Raw genomic sequence first — 16,518 nt, forward strand, 5'->3', positions numbered from 1 at the left:
CACCCATAACCCCCCGCTACGGGTCTGTCTAATAACAACATCGCAACGATTATACACTCTGATCAACCTGTTGAAATTCAGCACGAAATCTAAGAATTTGGAGCAGATGCTGGTATTGACCCCTTTAAAATGACTTGACTACCATATTAAAACCTTTTAAAAACTGTCTGATCAGCATGAGTGTCTTTTTTTGGATCAGCTGAATCAGACTCTCTCATCCAGCTTATTAAAGCTGATCCCTATGACCTGATAATTACATTTCTGAACTCCAGGAGAGAAAAAAAACTCTTTTACTTCACATTCATTTTCTCTTTGAGGCACAAGGATTCATGAGCTCCACGAGCCCCACTTTATCTAGCTTGCTGTGACATCTTCATCAAGCATTTGTCCATGTTGTTGAGGCAAAGATTTACGAGCTTCAGATTTATGGTTTTCAGCATTGATGGAAAATGGCTTGCTGGGTTTTCTGTTTCTGAAAGTCCAACATGCGGCTGGTTTGAGCAGAACTGCGCCTGCACTGATCTCTTCAGCTGATTGATGTTGATTATATGTGATCCAGGAGAGAGTGCAGGTTTTTTTTGAGGCCGGCTAATTTAGTTTCTCCATAGACAATCTTATTCAGGGAGAAAAACAGTCATTTTGGGAAACAACTGCTTGCTGTGCTTCTCAGGCCTTTCCTATAGATTTCCAAATACTATTTGAGAAGAACTTTTGGGTAATGTTTGTATTTCCCCTCAGACTTTTATTTATTTGTCTATTTTTCTTAAGATCTGCACAGCCTGGTCTCAAAGGGAAACTTAACTATTTCAATTATTGTCTGAAAAGTGGATAATTTGTACAAATTCATACAATTTAATTGTTATGAAAACATTTTTTAAATGATATGTGCCTCCAAAGTTATATGAAGTTATCAGATTGTTTGTTGCATTAATTGCTGAAACATTTATCATGATATATTGTGTTGTAACAGAATTGATATAAGATGCAGAAAAGGGTTACTTTAAAATAAAAACATAAATATGGTGTATTGCTTTATTGTACATAAATATTCAGGGTTAACATGTTTAAAACTAATGAAACTTCAAAAGGATTGTATCATTCAATAGGTAACACCTTACAATAGTCTCATTTGGTAATGCAAATGAATCGTTTTTAATATTACAGTACATAAATTATCAAAGAAAAACTTGTATAACTGTGATTGTAATGAGTTATTAAATATTAAGACAGGACAGTGGCTACGTTTCCACCCATTAATTCCATAAAAAACGGTTGATGGAAAAGCCAAGATGCACATACATTTTCAAAATGTGCATAAAAAACATGAAAAAGTTTTTTTTCGATAAGAAAAGATGCGCATTAACTGCGATTAAAAGAAACACTTTTACCGAACAAATTCCAGTATGCTCATTAAAAAAAGTAATGTGATTTTTGTTATAAGAGATCATGTGATGGTAAAAACGTGTGTAAATAGACAAACCAGCAGGCTGCGCACACTTTAAAACATCTGAAATGTTGTTTTGGTCATTCTAAAACACCTTAACCATTTCAGTATTAGTGTTATTATGATAATAATTATCTCCAGAACTGTAAAGCGATTCTGTGCTCCACGTCTCACACCTTCAAACACCAGCACGTGTTTATTGCATGTAGGCATTTGTTTTCTAAGGCGCAAGTCATTTATTAAATAAAGAAAAGATTAATGCAGCTTGTCCTACCCCAGCAAACTCCGTTTTTACTTTCGATATTTGCCACCAGTTAATCAGTAAGGGATGATTTTGTTCTCTTTGACTTATTGGATGGAACGCTGCTTTATTCGCACGTCTTTTATGTAATAACCCAGTTTTGTGCGTAAAGTTAATTTACATCTTTGAATGGAAACATAGCTACTGATGCTGATTTTATACAGTATGTTATAATGAACATACATGATATTATGAATAAAATGTGACAAAGGAAAGACTTAAAAGTGTATTGTTCATTCCATAAAACAAAAACCAACTTTATGAGAAGCCAAACGTGTCAATTATATCAATATTTAGACCACAGGGGTTAATCTTAGTTTCTGACGGGCTGCAGCTCTGCACAGTTTAGTCCCAACCCTAATTAAACACACCTGATCTAACTAATTGAGCCCTTCAGGTTTGTTTGAAACCTACTGGTAATTCTGCGGTCACACTAGATTTTGTGTGTGCAAAATTCTGTAGTACAGTGCTTCGAAAAGGGGTGGGATTAAACAAGATGATTAGACATTTGAAAAAGTGAGCAATTGGCCCATATTTAAAAATTCTGTCCAGAGAGGTCATGTTTTGACCATTGGTTGGTCTCACGCAGTCACATGATACGATTTCACAGGTCAGAGTTCAACAAGCTTGAACTTAGCAATGCAGCAAACTGCGAAACTTGTCGCACAAACTTGCGTTTTCGGTTTGTCGCATTCGCGTGCATATGAAATGAAGTCTATGGGGAGAAAAGCCCAGTGAGACCACAGCTTACATGTGTTGGAGCAGGGCTGAAACTAAACTGTGTAGGGAATTTGACAGGGCTGCTATAGACTTTTGGCTTTTCATAAATTTTTTTTTTTTTTTTTTGTAAGTCTTATAGAAGAGGTAATACACTTAAGTCTTTCTTTATCGCATTTTGTCCATAACAATATCATGTTCATACAATATCATATGTTTGTTATTCCAATGCCTTGCATTATTGAATTTCTGCACATGTCTAATCTGTATTTCTCTCTTTTTTTTCACAGTGTGGTACTATAGATTTTGGCTCGTATGTGAACTTAACGGAGAGGAATCTGCAGGATGCTCAGAAGTTCATCCTGATGCATGAGGTGGTGCAGCCTGTGGTTCCTGTGCCGTATTTCATGGAGGACAATGTGCGCTTCTCTCATGTGGCTGTGGACGTGGTGCAGGGCAAAGACATGCTTTACCACATCATTTATCTGGCAACAGGTACTGTATCAACTCATATCTGCATAAACGAAGATTTCTGTTATTTCTGTATGTTTATTGTAGTCTAAAATAAGCAGTGCTTCTGATGTGCTGTACCTTATTGATGAAGGTTAATGGAGGTGCAGTATATGATTGAGCTACTAATAGCACACTTCTTGCTGCAGAAATGCTAATGGAGTCCATTAGTTTTTGCAGATGCTGGGACAGTAATGAGTGTATAGAAGCTCATTTTTTACCTCAGCTGACTCTAAGACACATAAGTTGAAAAGAAGAAGTCAGCGATAAAGACACATTTACTTGTAATTTACCTTGTTGGTTATTATAGTTGTAAAAATTGTAGTTATAAAATGTTGTTATAAAATGTTTTTTATCATGTTCATTTTGGTCATTAGAAATAAACTGTAACTAAGAAAAAAAAATTTTTTTCTTTTCATTTTATTACAACTAAAGTGAGTAAAACTGAAATAAAAGTAATGAATATAAATATGTACAATTTTAATTTTTATAAAAAATTTAAAATAAAAAAGTAAAAAAAAAGTTTTTACTAAGTTATAAATGTGACAATATTTATGCATTTATTGATTTACTTATTTGCTTATTTAATTTGTTGCATTTTTTATTTATTTATTTAAAATAATATATACAAAATAAAAATATCAAGTTACTACATATTTGATTAATAATAATAATAATAATAATAATAATAATAATAATAATAATAATAATAATAATAATAATAATGTTAACAAAAATATTATTACTGAAATTATTACAAAAATATTATAACCTGATTACAGTAAATAATATCTTACTAGATATTTTCAAGACACTTCTACACAGCTTAGAGTGACATTTAAAGACTTAACTAGATTAACTAGGCAGGATAGGGTAATTAGGTAATTAATTTATTGTATAATGATAATTTGTTCTGTAGACTGTCGGGGGGAAAATAGCTTAAAGGGGCTTATAATTTTGACCTTAAAATGGTTTTTAAAAAATGAAAAACTGCTTTTATTCTAGCTGAAATAAAACAAATAATACTTTCTCCATAAGAATGAATATTTTCAGACATACTTTGAAAATTTCCTCGCTCTATTAAACATCATTTAGGAAATATAAAAAAAAAAAGTAAATAAAAGGGAGGGCTAATAATTCAGACTTCAACTGTATATAGAATTTGTTTCCTTTTGCCCTTTTCTGTAAATATTGACATTTTCCAATTATATTGTGAAACTTCTGAAACTCTCATTCTAAAATATGTGATAGAACATATATTTTGTTTTTTTAAACTGTTTAATAATGATCATATTATTTGTTATACGATAGGTAATGGGCACCGCAATTGTTGCTAGAAGGGATACAGCAATTGGAAGTTAACAAGAAGTATTTATATAGTTTATTAAATTACATATAAGTTCTATATTATTCACCCTCTCCTGTAGCGTGGTGAAGTCCAGATGGGACACAGCTGAGGATCTTTAGGTCAGTATAGCATAATTTTTAGTGACACTGTACAACAAACAATATTTTTACATTATCGTGGGGGTTGGTTTTAGGGTTGAGGTAAGGTTAGATGCTAATAAAATACAATTAATACATAATATAATAAATAATATGCTTCTAGTTAACTTCTAATCACAGCTCTATTTCTTCTAGCAACAACTGCAGGAAATTCAAGCTGTTGGCTTTGTTATTTTTAGTCATAATTTTATTTTGAAATGTTAGAAGGTTAGAAAGTAACATAAAAAGGTAGTTATAGTATCATAAACAGTTTGTATGTTACGTGAACAAAGCACATTGTCCAGTTATATTGAGAAATAATTATTTTTGCCATCTTCATAGACATTCGCTTGTAATTTACAAACCTGAAATAGTATGTTTTAATATGTGTATTTGAATGTCTATACCCTAAATTATGTTATTTGTTTGAAATCAGGGATAAATTGGGATTTATGATAAGCGCTGTGCACCTCTTTCTTTGCCTCAGCACGTGGTGTCAAATTAGAATTTTAGCAGCCGATGATGTGCTCTCTGTATGTTCTAATCACATCGATGTGATTGTAGGCTTCAGGGACAAGCCAAGGCTGATCACACTGGTGTAATTATACGTGTGAAATGATTAACATTGAAATATTTAAATACTGAAATATTAAAAAATAAACTTATAGTATTTTAAATAATTTGTTTTAATATAACTTATTTTTGGTTTATAGTTTCTGTATTATATGCAGTTAATTGTTTGGATAAATAAAAGAATTGAATGATGTAATTATATTAATATATTGAACATTAATTTAACATGAAGAACATGAAGTAGTGATACAAAATATTTTATCTTTAAAAAACAATAATAAATTACATTTTCAAATATATTCACATAAAACAGTCATTCTAAATTTAAACTATAGTTCACAAAAATATTGTACTAAATTTATTGAAAAAAAATATCCCCTCCATTCAGCTTTTTCCTTTACAGAAGTGCATTTTATTTTATTGTTGTATATTAAAACTGAAGTCACCTACAAAATTGTACTAACCCCAAAACTTTTGAACTACACATTTATACACAAGTACGCACATAAACATCTGTCTGTTAATTCAGACAAAATGGGTCACTTGTAAACAAAAACATGGATAGGGCATAGTTAAAAGTACAGATCTGAGGAAAAATATAGATTAAAAAAAAAAACAACAACATTAAAGCCTGTAATATGAAAGTAGTCCCAGGTGGTTGACTTCTCATTAAACCCACAGCTTATTAGAATGTTACTTTTACCATAAGAAGTTTGTGGAGTGAAGACTTGTACATTGGGGAAAACTGACTCTGGTAATTGGTGGTCTACTTGAATCACTGGTCTTTGAAGCAGGCAACAGTTGGTCACTAGGCTGAAGAAAAGGCATTAGACACATAGCAGCGATGAAACATCAAAGGCAGCATGTGCTTACATAAAGGAAAAATGTACTGTAAGCTGTCATTTGCCATCCAGATGCACACCAGAGCCCAGGAAACCTCCAAACCCACACTCAAAAAAAGAAAAGAAATCATTGTTGATAGGGTGTACTTCAAGTCTGTGTGAACTCAAAATGTGATAGGTAATCCACAAAATAAAAACTGTTTTGTAATCTTCAATCAAAGTCTGCTTTCACCTGCTTTCATGTTTGTAGTGGAGGTTCTTCTATGCTGACGTCAGTTTTTCAACTTCAGCCACAATATTCTTTACCCCTCCCCTTTTACCGTTAGTTTGCTATGAGCGAATGATGTCCAATTTAATAATTCATTAAAGTTAGAAGCACATACTTTTATTTCAGTATGTTGAAACATTAAAAACATATGCACATACGTCGTAAAACATTCAAAATATATGCACTTTATCACTAGCTATACACTTTTGGGATCTTAGGCCCCGTTTACACTACTAGTTAAATATGACCCAATTCTGATTTTTTTTGCTCATATGTGACACAGATCAGATCTGTTCTATGGCTGTGTAAACACAAAAAAAAATGCATTCGGATATTCAGAGATCGGTTTCAGGCCTCCTTCATATGTGGAAATAAATTAGATATAGATCGGATACGTGACAATGCGACTGTCATGTAAACAGGCAGATCGGATTTATTGAGGCATTCCGTTCTGTAAATCCTTAAACTTGTGACAATGTGGTGCTTCTTTGCGGTTTAATGACAGAAAGAAGAGCGTGTGTGGAGATGCCGACACGGTAAACAACATCAAAGTAAACACAGATGAGGAAAGTCTTCAGTCGCCACAATTTGCTTCTACCAGACCTGAGATCTCGTACCCACAAATTCCTCTGAATGGTGGAGGACATCATAAAGCATATAAACCATAAGCGCAAGCTTCGATGACGGCCCTTTCCCACCTCCGCCGCAAAATCATTTTAAAGTTGGGACGAACTTCTTGTTGTAACTTTTGCTTTTTGTCACTATTAATACACGCACTGTGGGCTACACATAGAATAACTCTATTCTCTCTAACACCAGTGCGCACAGACGCTAGAACCCGCCTTTATGCATGCGCAACATCGTAAATTCTATTGCAAGTGTAAACGCATGAATTTCATATGGGTCACAATTAAAATAACGTGTAAACGGACAGGCAAATAAATCAGATATAGGCAACAAATTGGAACTGGGCATCAAGCATATGTGTGCTTAACTTAATAAATGTTATTTAAATTATATTTTTATTTTATTTTTAATTTAAAAGGCTTTAATATATAAGCAGGTTAAAGCTGGCATTGCAAAAAAGTTTTCTAAAAAAATAAAAACCTATATTAAAATATTACAACTAGACAGAAAAAAAAAAAAAAAACATTAAAACTCCAAGTTAAAAAAGCACATCAGTTCACAAAACTCCTAAAAGACGTGGAGGCATGAACTGAACTTTTATGACACCCCTGTTACCGTTAGTTTGCTGTGAGCGAATAATGTGCAAAAAATAAAGCTGTGCCCCTGCTCAATATTTCGTTACAGTTAGAAGCACATCAGCATACTGAAATAAAAGTCTCAGCAACTTCCAGTTCACATGGACTTTGTCATCATAACACACATTTGTAAACATTTGAATAGTGTTATTGCAAGTTAATCTAGGCAAAAGCAAATTCATTTTGAGCCAATTACTTTAATTTGAATGATCTTGTGAATTTCAACTTGTGAGTTTACCCTTTCTTGAGTCAATTATTCCTAAGCACCTCATTTGGACAACAACAATAAAAACTACTGCATTACATTAGCACAATTACTGCTTATTGCGGGAAGCATTCAATACTTTTCTGCACATTAGTAATACAAAACCTTAGTTGAAACTCTTGTAAACCTCTAAATGAAGTGAAAAGTAAACTCTAAACAGTCTTTCTTTTTTTAAAGGGGACCTATAATGCCCTTCTTTACAAGATGTAAAATAAGTCTCTGATGTACCTAGAGTGTGTATTTTAAGTTTTTGCTCAAAATACCCTAGAAACAATTTATTATAAATCTTTGAAACTGCCCCTTTTAGGCTTTTATCCTAAATCTAATTATGGCATTTTGGTGATTGTCACTTTTAATTTTTTTTGAAAAGAGGACGGAGCTACAAGTGCCTATGTGTCAGCATAGTGGCAGTTTCAAAAACAAAACTAACGTTCTCTCCTAATGAGGGAGAGTTTGTCACTAGTGCGTGGGGTTTTCCCCCTCTGATGACATGTACAAAGGGAGAATGTCAATTGTCAACAGTGTTTCTGCAGACTGTTTTTATCAAGTGTGATTTATAAAAAAATAAAACTAATACATTTAATTAATAACTTGACAGCATGAAAACAAGCTATGTATAAATCATGAGCTAAGTGTGAATTTTAATAGCAAAATCCTTCTGAGTAAAGTTTACTCCGTTTAGATTAGTATTTGGTCCCTCTCTAAATGGAGTTAAAGTTACTAAAGTTAATGAGACAATGAATAGATTAATTAAGTGATAATTGAGCACTGATGATGAACACCTGCTGTTAATAAGTAGAAACTCAGAAAAGAAAAACACAAAACTACAACTGACTTCAGTCACAGCTTTAGATCAAATCAGCTGAAATATAATACATTGAATCTCTCAAAATCTCACCAAAGGATCATTAAGCAACTGCGCAAACAGCAGCTTTGCTTTTTATCACCCGTTTGCCCTTATTTCAAGAGGGACCAAATGCTCTCTGAACTTAGTAAATTTTACTTGGAGATTTTGCTGTGTTAAAATGCAACCCATGCATTTTCTTGGTGAGGCAGATAAAAGGGTTAAGGAAAAACTAATTTACTTTTGACCATTTATTTCTGAAATTAATAGATATGTGTTACTTGTCTAGAAATGTTTTCTTGATTTTTATATTTGGACTAGAAACAAAACAAAAACTCAAAGTAAGGAAAACATTCTTTTTTGCTGAGCAATAAAAAAAATATTAATGTTGTCCTGACATTTAATTGGGTTAAAAATTATACAAATAAACCGTCAAGTGTTGTCAGGGATGGTGTTCTTTTAGCTCATTTAAAACTTGTTATTTTATTGAAAATGCATATTCATGGACAGCTAAAAAACAGTGACCATCTAGTTACATGTACCTGTCAGCAGAAACTCAATTACAGGGAGGCATGTGTTTTTGAATTGTGTAAAATAAACACTTGTTAAAGGGAAGAAGCCACTTGTTAAACTGGTCCACATTAACGCACAGGACATGTGTGATTTAAAAGATCGCTGTTTGCTAATTGGGCGAGCTATGGGTTTTTGGGTATTACTTCTAAAAGACACCAACTGTTTTCGATTATTGGTAAGAGTCAAGGCCTCATGCTGATTTAACAGCATTTACTTTGTCTGTCTGGTCTGACAGATGAGAGATAAAGAGATGAAAATGAGAAAAGAAAGAGAATTGTTCACCCCAAAAATGTAATTGTCAAAATGTCATCTGTAAAAAGCTGTATAACTTTTTTTCATTGTGGAAGTAAACAAGTTTTTTTTGGTCTCCTGATCTTAAAAGCTGTCCATAAAGTTCATGCCTCCAGGCCTTTAGGAGTTTTGTGAACTGATATGCTTTTTCAACTTTAAAGTTTAATGTTTTTTTTTTCTTTTCTGTCTTGTCGTAATATTTTCATATAGGGTTTAATATTTTATACATGTTTTACAATGTCAGCTTAACCTTCATGTTCTGTTGGGAAGGTTTTCATCCATTCTGGGGTGATTTTGGAGTCTTAATTTGGCCATAACTTTTTTGTGTTTTAACTAGATGAATGATTTTTGGTGACAATTTTTTTTTTTTTTTTTTTTTTTTTTTTTTTTTTTTTACTTAATGATACACTCTTGGCACATTTATGATCCTTTTGTTATGTTACGGATGAAAACATGTGCTGAAATAAACTGCTCTAAAAAAAAAAAAAACTCTTTTTCTTTTCTTTTTTAATTTAATTTATTTTTTTATTTTACATATATCAACCTCAGTCCTGGTCAAAACTGCTAAATTGTTTAGAAAATAACAGGATTTTAATTCTTTAATTGCCAAATGTATTAATGATGTCACTGAATTGATGGGAAAAAAAATGCAAAATTACTTATTTTCAGTGTATATTTTTACCTTTAATCACAGTCTTTGCCATGTAAAGATTAGTAACAACATTGCATTTGATGCATTTTTATTTTATTTATTTATTTTTTAGTGCAGCATAAGCCTTTCCATTTTTTTCTCCCAAATTTACTGTTTGTAGCTGTTTTTGCCCCATTGACTTCCATTATAACCACATTTTTTGATTGCAAAACCATGACACCACATACTCATGCATTTTTCATCCTTGGTTGTTTTCCCTGATGAAAAGAGGTAAAAATTTTACCATCGTTTTTACTGTATCTTTTATTCTAGCCTAAATAAAACAAACAAGACTTTCTCCAGAAGAAAAAAATATTATCCGACATATGTGAAAATTTCCTTGCTCTGTTAAACATCATTTAGGAAAAAATTTAAAAAGATAAAAGAAAGGGGTTTTAATAAATTAAATTCAACTGTAAGTACAATATTGAAGTAATTGTAAAAAGTAAAGTCCACCCAATTAAATAAACAAACAGAAACCAGCACAATTTTTCACAATGTCTCGTTTCGTGTTCCACAAAAAGAAAGTCCTTTGGAAAAACCTGAGGAAGAGTACATTTCTGCTTGAATGAATTCTTTTGTCATGGATGTCAGCGTAATGATTCTCACTTGAAATCAACATATTTCTGAGGCGCTACACAATAAATCCTCAAGCAAGGCGAACAATGTGCCATGTTTATAGTGTTAGCCTGAATTCAGTCCACACAGCAGACAATAATAGCATGAAGTGTGAGGAACGCTGCAGGAATTTCACAGCTGAATGGAATGAAATAGAGCACCGAAGCCTGTTTTGACAAGGGCAGGGACCTAATCAGTGGCTCTTGTAGTATCTAAAAGTTCATTGGCCCACATGTTGTGTGACTCCTATAAAACATCTGACAGACAGAAGAAAAACAGCAGATACTACGCGGATAAAACAGACATTATACAGCTTATCAAACCAATCCAGTTCACTCTTTGTGACATTATGAGACCAGTGAATGTCCTCCACAAAACCGCATGCTCCACAAGAGAGGGATGTGTTACTCACAAAAAGGCGATTCAACCGATAATTCTGCCCTCTTTTTTCGGCTGCACAAAAGCCACCCTTTTGGGAAAGATAATGAATCTGGAGAGCTGTTCGCCCGTTTTGCCCTTTCTGATCCAAATAGCACATCCATATTTAAGTCGACAGCCCAGGTGGCAAACTTGCACTTCATGAAGGCTTCGTGTGAATGGAAAAATACAGTGTACTTTTGCTGAGCTGATCCATCTCAATCACTTAATTTGACAAACAGCATGTTCAGTTAGTTATTGCAGTTTAAATTTAATAATCATATGTAATATGTGGACTGGGCAAGTAAAAAAGACTCAGAACTAACATTAGCACAATTATTACTACTCAAGAACACTACTCTTTTAAACTCTTCTAAGTCTAAGTCAAGATGATGAAATGTCTTACTCTTTATATGAACACTTAAGATTAAAGCTGATATGAAAAAAATAAAAAAGTAATCTCAAATCATGATGGCGAAATATAGTTGAAGGCAAAATTATTATCCCTAGTCTTCTTCAGATATTTCCCAATTGATATTTAACAGAGCAAGAACATTTTTAAATATTACTGCTATTCTATTTAAAGGTCAATTTAATTAGTCCTCCTAAGAATGTTTTTTATTTTATTTTATTTTTTATTTTTTGTATGGCTATAGAGCAAAATACTGTTGTACAGTGACTTGCCTAATTAACTTAACTTGCCTATTTGACCTAATTAACCTTGTTAAGTATTTAAACGCACTTAAAGCTGAATACTAGGATCTTACAAAATAACTAGTAACGTATGTACTGTCATCATGGCAAAAACTAAATCAATTAGTTATTAGAAGTTAGAATTAAAACAATTATGTTTTAAAATGTCTTTAAGAAATTCATTCATTTGATTGATGATGTCACAACAAAAGCTCAGTCGCGATTATTCAACATAAGCGTCATGTTTAATCTTCTTAATAACCTGAAGGGGGACTTATCTAAAGCGAGGGATTTTTCTTTCATTTTTCTTTCAGCTTAGTCTCTATTTCAGAGATCGCCACAGCGATATGAACCTCCAACTATTCCAGCATATGTTTTACTGTTTTACACAACGGATGCCCTTAGAGCTGCAACCCAGTACTTGGAAAGTGTTGTAAAATCTGGGAAATCTCTCTGTTTACCAACACTTGGGAAATATTTTTAAATAACTTAAATTTCACAAAAAGGCTAAAAACTGTATTATAGAGAAGGCTAATAACTGTATATCAAGATAAATTCAGTCAATTAATAAATTATATATTGGCCACATGAAAAGAACTGTTTATATTTATAGAACTAATATAGAACATTTTTTTACATTTTAAAGTGTAAACTCAAAAAAGTAGCTCATTCAAATGAGATTATATTTCTCACTTTATTTGGAACCTCAGGTCAAATGTAGAAATATTAAATACATTTTAATGAAATACAAACTATTTTATGAAATCCAAATGATGATATAGTAGTACCATAAACAACACCACTAAATAGTTTAACAACACCACTAAATAGATGATGCAAAAGGATGCAAACATTTTAACTTATCCATAAGATTCTGCGTATATTGTCATTGCCAATACTCCTTCAATAATGCAGGAGACATGATTTGCAAATAAATAAATACATTTTCATCTTTCAAAAAACCTTGCAGGCACAGAACATTAACATGATGTAATATTGAAATTGTACCCCAACATCATGGGAATGTTAATTTTTTTTAAATAAAAATCAAGTTGACATCAGAACCAAACAGCAGGTCAATGTCCAATCTAAAGTCAACCTAAAATCAACCAAATATCCATGTAATTTGATGTCGTTATTGGGCGTCAAAAAAATGTTGTCTTAGATGCTGGCTAGACATTAAATTTTGGTCACCTGACTTCATGACCAAATCTAATGTACTATTAACATCTTATGATGTTGTGTGCCTGCTGGGAAAAAAGAAAAGAAAATAAATACACTTGACCATACAAAAAGAAACTCGGCTTAAAAACTCCTGAAACAAGAATGGAGTTCATTTTGAATTGACAGATGGATCACTCACACAAAAATAAACAAATGAATAAAATAAAATACAAAACAATATTTACATTTTCCTGAATTAAAGATAATAATTAAAAAAACTAAACAACAGTATTTACAATTCACCATCATGCAGTTTATGAACAAAAAAAAAATTGAGACAACATAATTAACGTAATTTACGTAATTTAGAGTATCTCAATACAAATTAGCAAAGGCAAACCTAACAAAAAAATAAATGTTTACAAAAGGGAATTAATAAATGAATGAATAAATGAGTAAATATATAAATAAATAAAATCAACACTAATACATAAATCAACTTAATAGCAATAAACTTTTCAAACTAGTTTACACATTTTTAATTGAAACTTGTTGTTTTTAATCATATTAAGCCCTCTGTAAGATTAATTTTGTTGCTAACATTAAGTGGTACGCATGCTCCAAAGTGGAATGTATAGCTCAGAAAAAGGTGATTCAACCAATAATTCTGCCCTCTGTTCAACTTCTCAAAAACCACCCTTTGGGAAAGATAATGACTCTGTAGAGTCGTCCTGCCCTTTCTGATCTAAATAGCACATCCATATTTAAGTGGCGAGCCCAGGCAGCAGACTGACACTTCATAGAGTTTTCATGCGATTGGAAAGATCTGAGGTCATTTCCTTTCCAATCTCATCCAGGTCATCTGAGATGCTCCACTTGATCTCCTAAACTCTTTTTCTTCCCCTCTTCTCTCTTAAAGTCTAACTCACTTGTTCTCAAATTTCTACTTTCTAGATTACGGCACCATTAAGAAGGTGCTCTCCCCTCTCAACCAGACCACGGGCAGCTGCTTGCTGGACGAGATTGAGCTTTTCCCCCTGAAGAAGAGGCAGCCAATTCGTAGCCTGCTCATCCTTCACAGCCACAGTGAGCTATTTGTAGGAGTCAGAGAGCAGGTCATCAAAATCCCCCTGATGCGCTGCAACTTCCACAAGTCTAGAGAGTGAGTACTGCTGCTGCTCACAGGGACATGCTGAGAAGTGCTTTCTTAAAGCAACCATTCACTCCAAAAATGATCAAATGTTTTGGCTGCATTAAATACTGCTTATGAAGTAAAAAAAAAAAAAAAAAAAAAAAAACACTTTTGTTTGTATAATTTAGTTTAGTTTTCAGTTGTTTTTTTTTTTTTTTTTTTTTTAATGAATTATGTGCTTTAGGGGTTTTAAAGAATGTAAATGTTTGTTGTATTATATGCCAGTGTCAAATATGATTTTCTGTCCAGAATCTCTGTGCAGACAGTAAAGTAGTGAAGTGAAGTAAAGTGAAGTCAAGTCAAATGAAGTGAAGTCAAATGAAGTAAAGTGGTGAAGATTTTTTAAACATAACAGTCAAACATTTTAAAGGTAACCCTTTATGATAAGGTTGTATTCGTAAATGTGGGTAATGCATTTACTAACATGAACAAACAATGAACAATACATTTATTATAGTGTATGTTCATGTTGGTTCATGAAAATACAGTTGTTTGTTGTTAGTTCATGTTAACTCACGGTGCATTAACTAATATTAGCAAGCATGAATTTGGATTCTGTAAATGTTAAAGTGGTGGTCCACTACGATATCATATTTAAAACTTTAGTTGATGTGTAATGTAGCTGTGTGAACATAAGCAACACCTCTGAATGTAATACGCTCAAAGTTCAATACAAAGGGAAACTTTGGCTTTTACGGAGTTAGCTTAGCAAAGCCTAAAGCAAACGAAGCTTGGGGACTACAAATAATACATTTGGGTTAGTGAGATCATAAAAGCTTCAGGTTACGCGCATACACTTTGCACAGCAAAGAAGCGTGGCCAGATGTGCGGTAATGTTCTAGCAAAGAAGGTTAAAATGCCATCCAAATGCTGCTATTTCCACAGAGTGTGTTCTGTTTCTGTATTTGGGCTTCCAAAGGACACAACACAAAGAGAGAAGTGCTTGCAATTTAATTTTAATTTTGTGCCAGAGAATGATTAAAAAGATATAGCTCTAGCATTTGACAAAGGTTAGCTTCCAGAATCTCTCCCAGTTCAGTGCTGATTTCGGCTAAAAACTGAAAAAGGAGCAGCTCCAACCAGAATAGACAAAGCTGTGGATTGTGAGCCACAACCTGTAACTATTTTTATTTGTTAAAATTGATCTATTACATGCATGTTTTCTAGCATTAATTGTATGCTGGGATGTCAACAAGGATGTAAACAGAAAATGCTGTTTAGCACCATTAACAATTTAGCTACAAATTCATATTATTAACACCCACAGTCTTCAGCAGCACTGCAGTGTCTCTTAATGTGACTTTTCCCCTGCATTCTACATCTAAAATAACAAACTTGCAAAATATATGCAAATGTTTCATATTACTTACACATGCTTACTCCGAATATATTTGAAAGACACTTGTCAGATTTTATTTTAGAGAGCAGGTTGAGGTTTAGCTTTGTCCTTTTCATTTTCTGACTGATTCAGACTCAAACTGATATGCCCAACAGCTACTCTGACTGACAGTATTTACATTAGAGGCACAACATGCATGCTAGATGAGACATTTGAGAAAAGCTTTTCCCGGTGATGTGGAGGAGATTCGCAAATCATAGCAAATTATGTTAGCTGACCAATCAGATCCTCTTGAGGGGCGGGCCTTTCAGAGGAACCATGAAATGTGAAAGCTGTTATCCAGTTAGCTCAGCAGCAGTATATAATCAAAGTAAGATATATTAAAAAATATGATTTTTTACAAGTGAAGCATGTGCACAGTTTGCTTTGCATCTTATAAACACAACCAAGCCTTAAAAATTCACTCTGGACCACCACTTTGATTAATAAATGCTCTACATGTATGGTTCATACTTATTGCATGTTAGTAAATACATTAACATTATCTTTTGTGACCTTATTGTAAAGTGACTATTTTCAACATAACAGTTTTAAAATATAATTTTTTATATATATTTTTGTCTTTGCTTTTATGATCGTACATAATATTTTACTACTTATTTTGCACTATGTAAATATTCAGCCTGAATTGCAATTAAAAAGCTTATTAGATAATGTTTTAATTAATTAAAACAACAAGTATTTTATCGCCTGTTAATGCAGTTTTTATTATCATTTGTATTATATTAAAAGTCCATTGCTCACTGGCTCTGAATACACACAGACAAACAATGAGTCACAGGAAATGTGGAATTTTATACTGTACTGGCTTGGGACGGATGTCATCTTGCGTCTTAACAAATGAGAACATCTATAATGAGCCTATTGCTGGGTTCACATCAACTCGGAACATTACTCACTCTAGCTTACTTGCAGGATGTTTTTAAAGCTAAATTTTCTCTTAGAACTTACACGAAAGATATACTTGAG

General features: G+C 32.8%; 1 protein-coding gene across 8 annotated transcripts in view; it reads left to right on the forward strand.

Annotated features, from left to right (window-relative positions):
* The window catches only part of sema5a (sema domain, seven thrombospondin repeats (type 1 and type 1-like), transmembrane domain (TM) and short cytoplasmic domain, (semaphorin) 5A), a 404,793-nt gene that overhangs the window by 279,940 nt on the left and 108,335 nt on the right, over positions 1-16,518 (forward strand). For all 8 annotated transcript variants that reach the window (XM_073940463.1, XM_073940461.1, XM_073940462.1 and 5 more), the window contains 2 exons: positions 2,753-2,957; positions 13,913-14,120. In XM_073940463.1, coding sequence (XP_073796564.1) covers positions 2,753-2,957; positions 13,913-14,120 — 413 coding nt within the window. The remainder of the gene's footprint in view (positions 1-2,752; positions 2,958-13,912; positions 14,121-16,518) is intronic.

This window comes from Danio rerio, chromosome 24, assembly GCF_049306965.1.
Source record: "Danio rerio strain Tuebingen ecotype United States chromosome 24, GRCz12tu, whole genome shotgun sequence".
NCBI classification, from domain to species: Eukaryota; Metazoa; Chordata; class Actinopteri; order Cypriniformes; family Danionidae; genus Danio; species Danio rerio.